The 14,372-nt window shown below is 43.0% G+C and overlaps 1 protein-coding gene across 2 annotated transcripts in view; it reads left to right on the forward strand.

Annotated features, from left to right (window-relative positions):
• The first annotated feature begins 1,716 nt into the window (after positions 1–1,716).
• CNTN5 (contactin 5) overlaps positions 1,717–14,372 on the forward strand; it is a 359,100-nt gene continuing 346,444 nt past the window's right edge. For both annotated transcript variants that reach the window (XM_077927013.1, XM_077927014.1), the window contains exon 1: positions 1,717–1,843. In XM_077927013.1, coding sequence (XP_077783139.1) covers positions 1,789–1,843 — 55 coding nt within the window. In that variant the 5' untranslated portion in view covers positions 1,717–1,788. The remainder of the gene's footprint in view (positions 1,844–14,372) is intronic.

Raw genomic sequence — 14,372 nt, forward strand, 5'->3', positions numbered from 1 at the left:
CCTCCCACCTGCTGCCCAAAGTGGTTCCATCCTGTGGACCAGACAATAGCAAGGGATGGGGAGTTGGTTTGGAGCTGCATCTGTAATATTCTGAGGCAACTGGGGAAGGGACAAAAGTCCGTGGTGATTTTTACCTCATCTTCTTCAGTAAGTGCCTTAAATAAATAAGTTTATTTTTTCATATTTATTTTGACTTACTCATCACAATATTTATGTTCCACCTGTTAGGCGGGCAACTCAGGGTGGTGTACAAAAAAAATATGCAATGCAATAGTTCATTTGTTAATTATTGGAATGTAAAATACCAATGTTCAACCTTGCGTTTTATTTTCACTCATATAAATTGGGCGTTCTGCTTAAAATGTAATAGTAATTACATTATTGTATAAGCTAAATACCATTAAGTTATGGTGTGGCCTAATAAGTTATATAATGCTTTCAAAGCCGTAATTGGTGTGTGTGTGTGTGTGTGTGTGTGTGTGTGTGTGTGTGTATGCATAATATGAAATTACTTACATGAACATTTTTCTATATTCTGTAATTATATTATTTTTTGCCATTTTTCTTAAATACCACCATCACCTCGAAATAGAACAATGCAGTGGTTTCCCCCCTAAAAAAATGTTTAGAGGGTACTCTCATTTTCCTACGCATATTGAAATACTGCCCCTCAATGAGGCCAAACTTAGATTCACAAAATGTTTAGGGGTATGCATACCCCTGCATCCCCCCAGAAAAAAAAGTACTGGAACAATCATGCAATCAAAAAACCTTACGTTCTACAGTGGCAGACAGCAATGGCCAGCCAAAGTCATGACAAATAATAATAATAATAATAATAATAATAGTTTTCAGCATGCACTGAAATGTTGCCAGGTGCCTTGTTTCTGAGAGAAGAATATTCCAGAGAATGGGCACCACCACAGAAAAGGCCCTCTTTCTGACTGTTATCAAATGGCTCTCTGCATGCTGCTCATCTTCATGATCTTATTTATTTTTATTACTTTTTATCCAGTCTTTCCTCAAAGGAGCTTAAAGTGGCATGCATGGTTTGCCACACCCAGCCCAACCCCATTTTATCCTCTGAGGTGGTTCAACTAAGAGTCCGAGGTGGTCCTGAGGCCGACTTTTAATTTTGTGGCTGAGTGGGAATTTGAACCCTGCTTTCTCAGGTCCTAGTCCTACACCTGCGGGGGGCTGTGGTCTAAACCACTGAGCCTCTTGGGCTTGCCGATTGGAAGGTTGGAGGTTCGAATCTCCGTGACAGGGTGAGCTCCTGTTGCTCTGTCCCAGCTCCTGCCAACCTAGCAGTTCGAAAGCATGCCAGTGCAAGTAGATAAATAGGTACCACTGTGGTGGGAAGGTAAACGGTGTTTCCATGCGCTCTGGTTTCCTTCACAGTGTCCCATTGTGCCAGAAGCGGTTTAGTCATACTGGCCACATGACCTGGAAAGTGGTCTGTGGACAAATGCCGGCTCCCTTGGCCTAAAAGCGAGATAAGCGTGGCAACCCCATAGTCTCCTTTGACTGGACTTAGCTGTCCAGGGGTCCTTTACCTTTAGTCCTATACTCTAATCCACTTCACCACCCTGGCTCAAGTTAAGGACTGCATCGCTCTTGCAGGAGCAGCCAGCTCTTTGTGCATGTGATCATTTTGCAAAGAAAAAAGGAAGACAACATCCTTATCAATGAGCTGTGTTTTGCTTCACCAGGCTGCGTTTTAATGAAGGAACCTCCGAGCTGCTAACAATCACACAAACGGGAGGCGTAAGACCTTCGAGGCAAGCGATGCCGTCGTCATGGAAACTCACCCTGCTTCTGTCACTCACCAGCTGTCTTACAGGTAAGTACAAAACTCTTACGCTGCCGTGTTATGTATTTCATTTCATCTCTATCCCCTCCGTTATCAACCAAGCAATCCCTAGGCTGGGGAGAGAGGGTGGGTACATCAGATATGAAATCAAAATAACAGGAGTTATTGAACAGGGTGCAATTAAAGAAGTTACTTTATTAGGCACAGGCATAACAGCAAACATGAGCACAAAGCTGCAATTGGCAAGCAACAATCAAGGGAACTAGTGTTGGGATAAAAGTATGGGATGCAGGAATCAGGATAATAATGTCCCCTCTACTGTCTTCTCCAGGGATCGAGCTTTCTGAAAATCTCAGTGTCAATCATATCTTTATGGATTTTCTCCCTCCTAATTCTTATCTAACTCCATGAATTCAGGTACAGCCCTGATCAGGTATCTAGCTCCAAGTTCAGGTACAGCCCTGATCCTCAAATTCGTTTGTTTCTCCTTCAATTCAATCATAGAAAACATCAACCTGTAGTCGTCAAGTTGCCTGTGTATCGGTGGTATCTTCTCTTCAGTGGCAGTTGCTATTTCCTTTGCTTCTTCAGCTGTCTTTCGGGTCTGGGTGGATTCCTGAAGCAGTTTCTAAATAGATTCTGTATTAGTATTCACCTTCTGTCCCAAGTTATTTATGCTTGTAGTGTTTTGGTCAATTTTAACTGATGCTTCAGCTACTTGTTTGTTTGTTTGTTTCAGCTACCTGTTTGTTTGTTTGTTTGTTTCAGCTACTTGTTTAGTTAAATTTTCCAAAGAAAATCTCAGTGTCAATCATATCTTTATGGATTTTCTCCCTCCTAATTCTTATCTAACTCCATGAATTAGAGAACTCGTTTGGTAAAGAAAACCCAAACAGTTATCATGTTTTATATGCATTATTATAACGGAGTGTAATATTCTACGCATATCCCACATTAACTAAAGTAGCAGGCACATGAACCAGTGTTTCCCAAACTCTGAGGGGGGCACAGCCCCTTTGGTTCTATAAATACATGCCCAGTGGCCCCCCTACCCTATCCAAAGCATTATTCAAAATAGCATTTTGCACGACCCACTAAGATGACAGAACAATTCAAAGCAGTTAAAAATTAATTAGAACTTTATTCAAAATCCAATTAATACTACTTAGCTTAATTAATTCAACAAAATTGAGGAACCTCATCCAGTGATACCAGCTTTTCAAAGTCTGATAGTCATGTACACCTCTGCCACCCAGTTGCCTCTTAGCGCCCCGCTAGGTAACCTCACTGCCCCATCCAAGGGGTAGTACTACTGACTCAAACAGATAATGCAACAAATGCATATAACTGTATAAAAATACTCAGGTATTAATACTTAGAAAATTAAGCTGCAGAAATATAGTACTTCACAGGGCCTGACTCTTACATACATTTGATAAGTGTAATGTTTTTGGCCAATTTTGGAGCATGTTGGATGTCTGTAGTAGTTTATGTATTCAAATGAAGTAATGTGTTCCACAGGTATGCAACCTGAAACCCATTTTATTTGGGTCTCAATGCTTCCTGAAGTTTCCTCAAACTTCTATCCTGTCAGAGTTCCTTCCTTCCTGTTCATTACCTCCTCATCCTCAGCACACCTGTTTTTAACTTAGTAACTAGATGCATGTCTATTTATTACACAAGTGGGAATAAATGTTTTGACTGATCAGCACAATACATTACCGTGGCTGATGTTTTGTATGGCCTTATCAGTTGTATTCTACAAAGCATTTCTGATAGGGCCCGAACATGCGGGCAGAAAGAAGGGAAATCAGTGGTATAGGCTTAGGTCAGGGGCTAAGCTAAAAATAGCTAAGTATTAAGAGATCCCATCATGGGTCTCCAACAATTATTGCAGTTTGGGCCATAATCATTTGTTTTTAAGGCTGAGAAATTCCATATATTGTTATCAGCGGCTGCACTCCATATACAGCGGAGGCGACACAGCCCCTTTGAAATGTAAACCGCCAAAAAAGAGAGAGACGGAATTAGCATTACAAAACAATATTGCACAGCGTTTGAAATGAAATGCTAATCAGAGTATTATTTTGAAGAATCGCAAAACACAGGAAGCATTAGTCAGTCAGCTAGGAATGCTGTTTAAAATTAAATACCTGTTCTGCCTTTTAGTTTGCAATTCCTATTGATTCCTGCCAGGTATTCACTGAGGTCTGTGTTATCCCATTTAATTCATTCTCTAGATCCCCAGATTTATTGCAGCTTTGCTAAAGAAGATTATTGTATAAAAATAATGTTTGCTTCAGTGTTACTGTGCACTACATTTACCCCAACAAATGGCGTTCACATTTTGAACATTTGCATGAGGTAATTTGCTGCACTATGCCTTGCTATCTGTTATGCAACAACTAGAAATACCATATTTTTCGCTCTATAAGATGCACCAGACCACAAGACGCACCTAGTTTTTGGAGGAGGAAAACAAGAAAAAAAATATTCTGAATCTCAGAAGCCAGAACAGCAAGAGGGATCGCTGCGCAGTGAAAGCAGCAATCCCTCTTGCTGTTCTGGCTTCTGGGATAGCTGTGCAGCCTGCATTCACTCCATATGATGCACACACATTTCCCCTTACTTTTTAGGAGGGAAAAAGTGAGTCTTATAGAGCAAAAAATACGGTATAGCCTTCCTTATAAAACGGTGGATGTGAACCTCTTTTGGTTCTGCGAGACAGATCCTTATCAGATCCTAGCCTCAAGGGGCAAGTTTGACAGGTGGGTGGGGCTGTCAATCACCTGTCAATCATTTGATGGAGTCTAGGGGTGTGGCAAGGGGGCACAGAGCGAGGAGAGGCACAAGTAATCCACACCCCTTTCAGCTTGGTCTCATGACCTAACAACTCGGTGGAACTTAGCTGGCAAAAAGAGTGGCACAAGTCTAATTCCTCTGGAGCGGAGTTTGGAACAGGGGGAACATAAGCCAGTGTAAGTTATGCCAGGTTTCTGTAGCTAGGATTGTTCCACTTGCCACACAAAGGGCAACCGCGGCCATGTTGATGTCATTAAAATTCTACTCAATATTGACCCACAGCAGATCCCAACATATATTTAGCAGAGTAAAAACGTAAACACGTTGCAGGATTCCCCCGAAATAGACCAGAGGCAATTAATATTTCATCCAGCAGAGCTTTACTGCTACTGGAGGCAAATGAGCATAATGGTCACAAATCTAATACATTCAGGACTGGAACTGTCCATAAGAAATCCAGTTGCAGCAGACTTAACTTAAACTTACAATAACTTATAATAAGTCTAAACCTTAACCCTAAGCATACTATGTACAGAACACCACACCAGAAGAGAGATGGAAAGAGAAAGTGAAACCCAGGCTCCTTCTGGCCTATTATTATAGTCAGCATGACCTTGACTGAAAGAGATAAGAGAACCTCTTTAAGCCAGCTGTACTCAGCTTCTCTGAAGGTATAACCCAAACATCATGAACCTTATGCTTGTTTCTTTCACACAGAGAAGCTTCCAGAACCCTCTTGGATTTATTAGAATAGGGAAGATCTCTACACATCAGATCAGTTCTTTCTGCACTAAGAAATGCAAACTGACAGTTGACTCATAATAAAAATACAGTGGTGCCTCGCAAGACGAAAATAATCCGTTCCACGAGTCTCTTCGTCTAGCGGTTTTTTCGTCTTGCAAAACAACCCTATTAGTGGCTTAGCGGCTTAGCGCTATTAGCGGTTTAGCGGCTTAGCAGCTATTAAAGGCTTAGCAGCTAAAAGGCTATTAGCGGCTTAGCGGCTTAGAAAGGGGGGGGGGGAGCGGAAAAAAATCGCAAGACTCGCAAGACGTTTTCGTCTTGCGAAGCAAGCCCATAGGGAAATTCGTCTTGCGAGGCACCACAACTCAAAAACGGAAAACCCTTTCGTCTAGCGGGTTTTTCGTCTTGCGAGGCATTCGTCTTGCGGGGCACCACTGTAGCAAAAGTCTTGGTCTTATCAGCTGTTGGGGAACCACTGTAGATCTTCTCATACAACAGAGCTTCCTCTCCTGCTCCTGTCCCCTCCAAGCCCTTGCAAACTTTTCCCTTTTCTTGCGAGGAATCCTATTCGTAATAAGGGAATTTCCCTTAAAAAGGGGGAAACGTTGACAGCTATGCCTTGCAGACCCTCAAAATGGTTGTCTGGTTGTGGAGGAGTAGGGGACCATTCAGAGCACACGGAGGGCACAGGGAAGAAAAGGGAGGAGAAGGATACAACCCTTTTGTGATGTACTAATATACGAAGACTCAAGAAAAATATCCAGCTACTGGAAAATAAATTAAAAAGTGATACCTGATACATAAGTGTTTATATAGCTATGTCTATGTCTACTTTGTTATATCTTCCTGCTTTGGGAATAGCAATATACTTATTATACATTGTTTTTTAAATGCGAAGATACTGTGTGTGTAAATGCATGTGTGTGCATATATTTACACACACACAATGCCCATCATGATGACAGGCGGAGAACTTTCAGTGGGTAGGTTTATATAGTTCATAGATCCCTGAAGGGGTTAGAAACGCCTTTGGAGAACTGTGTCAAGGAGAATGGAGGGCAGATTTTGCTTTTGCTGTAATGTTTTTACTATGTCCCATAGTAGGGAATGGCAGCATTTGCTGATAATCTGGAAATTTAAAAGGATTATTTATTTATTTATTTATTTATTTATACTATTTTACTATTTCTTCACTTCATCCAGGAATCACAGGGCAGTATACAATATAAAAACACAAAAATACATAACAAAGTAGCAAACAAAACAATATCCCCCCCCCCACACCTATACAGTTTTAAGGCCAGAGTTTAAGTAGCCAGAGGCCTGGGAGAAGAGGAATGTTGTTGCCTTGTGCAATAAGCATGGTTTATTGGGGGATGTGGATTAAAGATTCCCCACTAAGCCCTGCCATTAGGAATCAAACTTAACTTATACTGTTTCTGCATAGCACCGACTCTTTCTCTCTTATTGGTCATGCTGGAATGTGCCAAAATGTTGGCTTTCTGGGACGGAATATATTTTTCCTGGCTGAAACATAATTGAATTCAAAGCTGATGGGATCAGGCTGGTTGTCAAGGTAATTCTAACAATGTACTGTTGGCTTTGTCCCTTTTGACATTTGATCACATTACTCTACAATTACACATGTGTTGTTGTGTTACCGCAGTCACTGAACCACGCTTGCCTGCCTGAAAATGCTTTCTCCTATCGATTTGCGTTCCACATGGTCCACTAAGCCAGACGCTTTAGCATTTTAGCTTTCAGTATTCTTGACTGCACTATTCTGGATTGTTGTGCGGCGGACGTGGACACTAATCGCTGGCCGTGTTTTGAGGCAGCATTTCAATGTTGAGGTCATGAGAGTATTGTGGGAAGGGAGGGAAATTCTTCTATTGTGCATAGGAACAAAAGGTTAGGAGACCCTTGGCTGCATAACCCTTTGGGTCCCTAGAACTTCCTGTCCCTGATGACATCAGAACAGGAAGTAGGTGGCCCTTGTGTAACTTTTTCTGATTGCATTATATCCTTTCAGGAATCTTAATACAGTGGTACCTCGGGTTAAGTACTTAATTCGTTCCGGAGGTCCGTACTTAACCTGAAACTGTTCTTGAAAGTCATGGTAAAAACGTAACTTTAAAATAAACAAATTATACCGAATAAAGTAATATTCTATAGTCCGTTAGAATATAATAGCACACAATAAAATTAACTCTCAAAGTATGAGCAACTCACAATTAAACAGAAACTCACTCTTAACAATTACAATTAAAAAAAACAGGGCCTTCTCGGTAGTCGGGCTCCCCTTGTAGAAGACCCTCCCATCAGATGTCAAATAAACAAAAGTATCTGACTTTTAGAAAACATCTGAAGGCAGTCCTGTATAGGGAAGTTTTTAATGTTTGATGTTTTACAGTGCTTAATGTGTTTAATTTGGTGGAAGCCACCCAGAGTGGCTGGAGCAACCAGGTCAGATGGACAGCAAATAAATTTATTATTATTATTATTATTATTATTATTATTATTATTATTATTATTATCTAAACTATGATTAATAAAAATGACAGCAAATCAATGTGCATAAAATACCACAATACATACAAAACCATGTAAAACGATCATATTGAGAAACAAAGACAGAAAGCTTATAAAATTGTCTTTTTTAAAAAATTAAAATTAATGTACTTTACTACTCTTGGCCCTATATTCCACTCCTGGCTTTTAAATAAACACAGCAGTTTCTTCAGACCAAGGATCCTCATGTACAGACATCTGCTCTGGGCCCCCCGAGTTGGAAGCTGTAAATCGGAAACAGCAGGCCGCCTCTGAACAGCCGGTCAAGCCACTTATACAGCAATACAAAAATTGCCCTTAAGAGATGAACACGTGTAGAACTAACGCAAGTTTCAGCACCCTGCCTGCTATTCTGACCTACAGCTGCTGATGGGAAAAAGAATTTCCGTCTCTCTTATTAAATCCCTTCCCCTCCATCTGGCAAGTTGGAGGCTTGGAGCGCAACTGACAGGAGAACCTCTGATTGCCTCCCAAAACCTGCCCAACATGCAGTGTTCAGATCCTTAGCGGTTCCCTGCCAGCGTAGAAATTTGTTGCCTAAAGGATCAAAAAGTCATTAACCAAACCCCATCCAATATGCATGCCTCCCACAACAGGCAAGAGTCGGTTTCTTTGCCTTTTGCTGCTCCTTCTGTCCACTTTTCTTGTGTCCAGCATATGCAGTTTGTGTAAATTTCCACACACACACACACTGCCCAGTCCAGTGGAAAATGCACTCATGAAATGAGGCCACCTGTCATTGGGTAGGTAGGCTTGATAGGAAAGCTCCCTCAAGCCATCACAGAATCATAGAGTTGGAAGGGACCCTGAAGATCATCTCATTCAGCCCCTGCAATGCAGGAATATGCCGTTGTCCCATATGGGGATCGGACCTGCAACCTTGGCGTCATCAGAGCCAACCGAACTATCCAGGCATGTGCCTTAAAAAGTGTTCAATGTTTTGGCAAACCCTTGGATGGCTATGCCGATCTGTGACTGCTCCAGGATCTCAGTGATGACAAAGGAAGGGCCATTTTCTGCTAAATATACTGGGGGCTTTGTACCAAAAGAGGCAATCTTTCAGCATGGCAGAACCTAAAGGTAAAGGTAAAGGGACCCCTTACCATTAGGTCCAGTCGTGGCTGACTCTGGTGTTGCGGTGCTTTATTGGCCGAGGGAGCTGGCGTACAGCTTCCGGGTCATGTGGTCAGCATGACTAACCCGCTTCTGGCGAACCAGAGCAGCGCACAGAAACGCCGTTTACCTTCCTGCTGGAGCGGTACCTATTTATCTACTTGCACTTTGATGTCCTTTGAACTGCTAGGTTGGCAGGAGCAGGGACGGAGCAATGGGAGCTCACCCCGTTGCAGGGATTCAAACCACCGACCTTCTGATCGGCAAGTCCTAGGCTCTGTGGTTTAACCCACAGCGCCACCCGTGTCCCTCCTCTGGTGCTCCTTGCCTATTGACATTAGGTCAACCCAATGAAAAGGATGGTGTGTCTCAAACACAATTGTAATGGCCTGCTTTCCCTCTTTCAGGCTTAGATCAGCTCAGCCTGCAGTAGCCGTGCTGCCGAATGGAGTTTGGCTCTGGCGTAACTACACCAGCTTAAATTACGCCTGCTTGCTTTGTGCCAGCTTCCTCTGTGCACAGGATTGCTCCCTATGGAGTTTTCCCTAGACAGGTTAGTAGTATTAGCGGGATGAAGATTAAGAGGGGGAGAATATAGAGAAAGCAATGAGAAGAGGTGAAGCGAGACCACAGAGAGAGTCTTGTATTCATAAAGGAGCTTAAACTTAATACAGAAAGATAAAGGAAGCCAGTGGTGAGCTAGATAAAAAGAAGAGTGATACATTTAGAACCACAGTCCCAGCTTCTTGCAATGCTGCCCTTCCTTTTCTTAGCTGAGTTTTTAGAGCAGCTTCCAAAAGGAGCTGAAGTGTCAACTGGAATCTGTACTGAACGCCGCCAGGATTTATCTGGAGGAAGTGCAGCTGAAACACACCAAAGGCGAGGCCATTTTCATCTCAGCGCAGACTATGAAATGATAGCTTTCAAGCTCAGGGGAAGCACTGAGGTGTCATTGCTTTAATTCATAAAGCCTGACCCCTTCGACTCTGTAGCCTGCTGCTAAAAACAGTCCTCCGGTCCTTTCCCAAGGATCTCTGGGTCTCATTTTCCTAAGTGCTGCAGAGGAGAAAAATCTATGTCTGCCCTGAAAAATGTCTTCTATGGCCATTCCTGGTTGCAGGAACTTAGACGTCATGGCTTAGCCTAGTTCACAAAGCCAAGCTGCTTAAGCCATTATATCAGACAAAGTGCGGGGTGGAATGGGGTATCTGTTTTCATCCTCTTTCCTTCATAGGATGTCCATGTGTTCTAGTGTTATGAGCGAGGGAGAAAAACCCTTGTCTATCCACTGTTTCCACAATGTGTAGGAAGCTCTTTGAGCATTGCAGTTGAATGCTCAAAAACACTTCCCTGCACCCCTTGCTAACCTGTCATCCTCCACCAAAGGTAAAAGAGTTACCTTGAGAACAAGGCTCTATATAGCAACAGAGCAAGTGGGGGAATGGCACACTGCCATGAACCTCAGCCTGCCTTCAGACAGTCCTCACCTGCCTGCCTTCTTATTTACAACCAGCCTGGAGGTGGCATTGGCTGTCAGCTTCTCCTCAATCCTGATGGAACTCAATAGGGAGAGGCAAGGGTGGGGGGGAACCTAGAAATAGTTGTCTCTGCCTGTATGGTACTCTGGCTCCCCCTGCTGTTGGCCTCCAACCTTCCATCTTAGTAGGCCCAGTGGGCAACCCAGTGGAGTCCAACTGCATCTCAAAGGCGGGAGTGGGGAGGGGGAGAGAGAGAATCATAGAATCATAGAGTTGGAATAGACCACAAGGGCCATCGAGTCCAACCCCCTGCCAAGCAGGAAACACCATCAGAGCACTCCTGACATATGGTTGTCAAGCCTCTGCTTAAAGACCTCCAAAGAAGGAGACTCCACCACACTCCTTGGCAGCAAATTCCACTGTTGAACAGCTCTTACTGTCAGGAAGTTCTTCCTAATGTTTAGGTGGAATCTTCTTTCTTGTAGTTTGGATCCATTGCTCCGTGTCCGCTTCTCTGGAGCAGCAGAAAACAACCTTTCTCCCTCCTCTATATGACATCCTTTTATATATTTGAACATGGCTATCATATCACCCCTTAACCTCCTCTTCTCCAGGCTAAACATGTCCAGCTCCCTTAGCCGTTCCTCATAAGGCATCGTTTCCAGGCCTTTGACCATTTTGGTTGCCCTCCTCTGGACACGTTCCAGTTTGTCAGTGTCCTTCTTGAACTGTGGTGCCCAGAACTGGACACAGTACTCCAGATGAGGTCTGACCAGAGCAGAATACAGTGGCACTATTACTTCCCTTGATCTTGAGAGAAGTTACCCATCCCTGGTTTAGTAGAACCAGAAGATTAAACATACATTTAACAGAGATGCTGTACTTGAGACATAAACAGGCAAAAGAAAGAAAGCCCTCGCATGGCTTTTAACTGGATGGTTCTATGGCACCTTTCCTTGATTAAGCTATGTTTGATCTAACCAGGCACCGTTCTGAGATCAACAGAGGTAAATAAAGTGGAGAACGTTAGTTTACTGCTCTGTCTGGATAAGTATGCTTCTATTCTTCAGAGCTAGTGCTGTGGGAGGCTGTGCTCTCACTTTGCTCCTTAAAATACCGAGCGTGTCTAGTAACTGTGTTGCTCAGCAGAGTGTTGTGCTGGGTAGCTTTCCCCCCATTAAACGCAGCAGTGTGAAAAGGCTTGATAATCCTGAACAGTGCGCATCCTAAGCATTTAATTCCTCTTGGCAGCACAGCTGCCTGTGTCTCAGAGAAAGCCTTCCTTTAAAAGAATAGACTTCATAGATTCTTGATTGTATCGACTTGCTCTCATATGTGCCATTGCAACCCTATACATTGTGCCATTGTGATCGTATCAATAAGTTCTTCCTCTCCTCCATGTCTGCATGGAGGAAAACATGTGATTCAGTGAACCGGGGGGAGGGGCACTGAACTCCCCCATACCCTCCAACATTTCTCCGATGAAAATGGGGAAAAATGAATTTTATTACAGGCATCCCTCGTGTTGCATTTGCTTCCGGTTGAGCATTTTCAGGTTGTGTCCCGCGGCGACCCGGAAGTACCGGAAAGGGTTATTTCCAGGTTTTGCTGCTCGCGCATGCACAAATGCTTAAAATGACATCATGCGCATGCGCATAATAATAATAATAATAATAATAATAATAATAATAATAATAATAATTTTTATTTATACCCCGCCCTCCCCAGCCAAGGCCAGCTCAGGGTGGCTAACAAGCAATAATAAAAACAAGTTGAATGAATACAACTTAAAAACAAGATTAAAATACAACATTAAAATATTAAAACATTAAAATATTAAAATGCAGCCTCAGCACAGGAGGAGAAAGAAAAAAGGAAGAGGGGGAGGGAATCAAATTGGCTCCAAGCCAAAGGCCAGGCAGAACAACTCTGTCTTACAGGCCCTGCAGAAAGAAATCAGATCCTGCAGGGCCCTGGTCTCATGAGGCAGAGCGTTCCACCAGGCCGGAGCCAGAGTTGAAAAGGCCCTGGCTCTGGTTGAGGCTAATCTAATTTCCTTAGGGCCCGGGACCACTAGGGTGTTGCTATTTATGGACCTTGAGGCTCTCCGTGGGGCATACCGGGAGAGGCGGTCCCGTAGGTACGTGGGTCCTAGGCTGTGAAGGGCTTCAAAGGTCAAAACCAGCACCTTAAATCTGACCAAGAACCGGTGAATCGCGACTCCGGAACAGATCCCATTCGCAACCAGAGGTACCACTGTATTTATACCCTGCCCATCTGACTGGGTTGCCCCAGCCACTCTGGACACATTCCAACATTTATAAAAACATAATAAAAACATTAAACATTTCTTAAAAACCTTCCCTATACAGGGCTGCCTTCAGACGGTGGGGGGTTGGATAACTCCATACCCTCCACCATTTCTTGAATCAAAATAGGGATGTCCTAAGGAGACGTGGGACATTCCTGGATCAAATCAGAAACTGGGACAGCTTCTGTAAATCTGGGACTGTTCCTGGAAAATAAGGACACTTGAGGAAGAGCCACACCAGAAAAGACAAGTGGCATGGCATGGAGGAAGAGACTAGAGAAGCTTTTTTGCCTCTCTTGTACAGTCATACCTCATGTTACGTTTGCTTCATGTTATGTTTTTTCAGGTTGTGTCTCGCGGCGACCCGGAAGTACCGGAAAGGGTTACTTCCGGGTTTCGCCACTCGCGCATGCACAGAAGTGCTAAATCGTGCTTTGTGCACCTGCGCAGATCCGGTGCTTCAGGTTGCGGGCTTTTCATGCTGCAAACGGGCCTCCGGAATGGATCCCTGTAACAACAAAGTCATGGGCTTTGACACTGAATGTTGGAAGATTCAGGACAGGCAAAAGAAATGACTTCTTCACACAGCATGCAGTTAAACTATGGAACTCACTCCTACAGAAGGCAAGAGTGGCTGCTCACCTGGATGGCTTCAAAAAAAGGATTAGGAAAAATCACGGAGGATATTTTCCTTTCACTTTTAATTTGTATACCGGCTTTCTGTATTACTATACACAAGGCAGTTTTACTGTAGCAAAATACACAACAAAGAACACACACCATATAATAAGCCTAATCCAAAACAGAAAGTCATGCTAAAACATAACTTTAAAATGGAATGACTTTATGTCAAATAAAGTAACAGTCAATGATTTATTAGAACATAAGGGTACACAATAAAATTAACTCTCAAAACACCAGCAAATAATAATTAAGCAGAAATTCACTCTTGACAACAAATAATAACTGAACTATGATCAATGAAAATAACTGCAAGTCACAATGCGTAAAATACCGCATTACATTAAAAAAAAACCCATGTAAAACAGTCAAATTGAGAAACAAAAGAAAGCTATCCGTGATTGCCAGGCACAATGGCTATGTTCTACCTCCACTGTCAGAGGCGGCATGCCTCTAAATACCTGTTTTTGGGAATCACAGGTGGGTAGGATGCTGCTGCATGTATCTGCAGTTTGCAGGATTTCCCCAGGCATCTGATTGGCCACTGTGAGAACAGGAGATATGTCATTGGCCCGATCAAACAGGCTCTTCGTATCAGAGATATTGCTCCAACCCAGTGGATCACTGCCAGAGGGGCACAGAACCCCTCCTGCGATGAAAATAAACTATCAAAAGAGAATTGAGAGTCTTGCAAAAGAGCTCTCATTCTCTGTGGTGTACCCAGATTTTTTATCTTTATTCATAGGTTTATGTGTAGTGCTTCAATAGACTGCCGGACCAGTTTGATCAGAGATGACAGTGGGACAGAACAAATGAGTATATGCACCACAGGGAACAATACATTTCTATCATATTACCT

The sequence above is a fragment of the Podarcis muralis genome, chromosome 4 (assembly GCF_964188315.1).
Source record: "Podarcis muralis chromosome 4, rPodMur119.hap1.1, whole genome shotgun sequence".
Lineage (NCBI taxonomy): Eukaryota > Metazoa > Chordata > Lepidosauria > Squamata > Lacertidae > Podarcis > Podarcis muralis.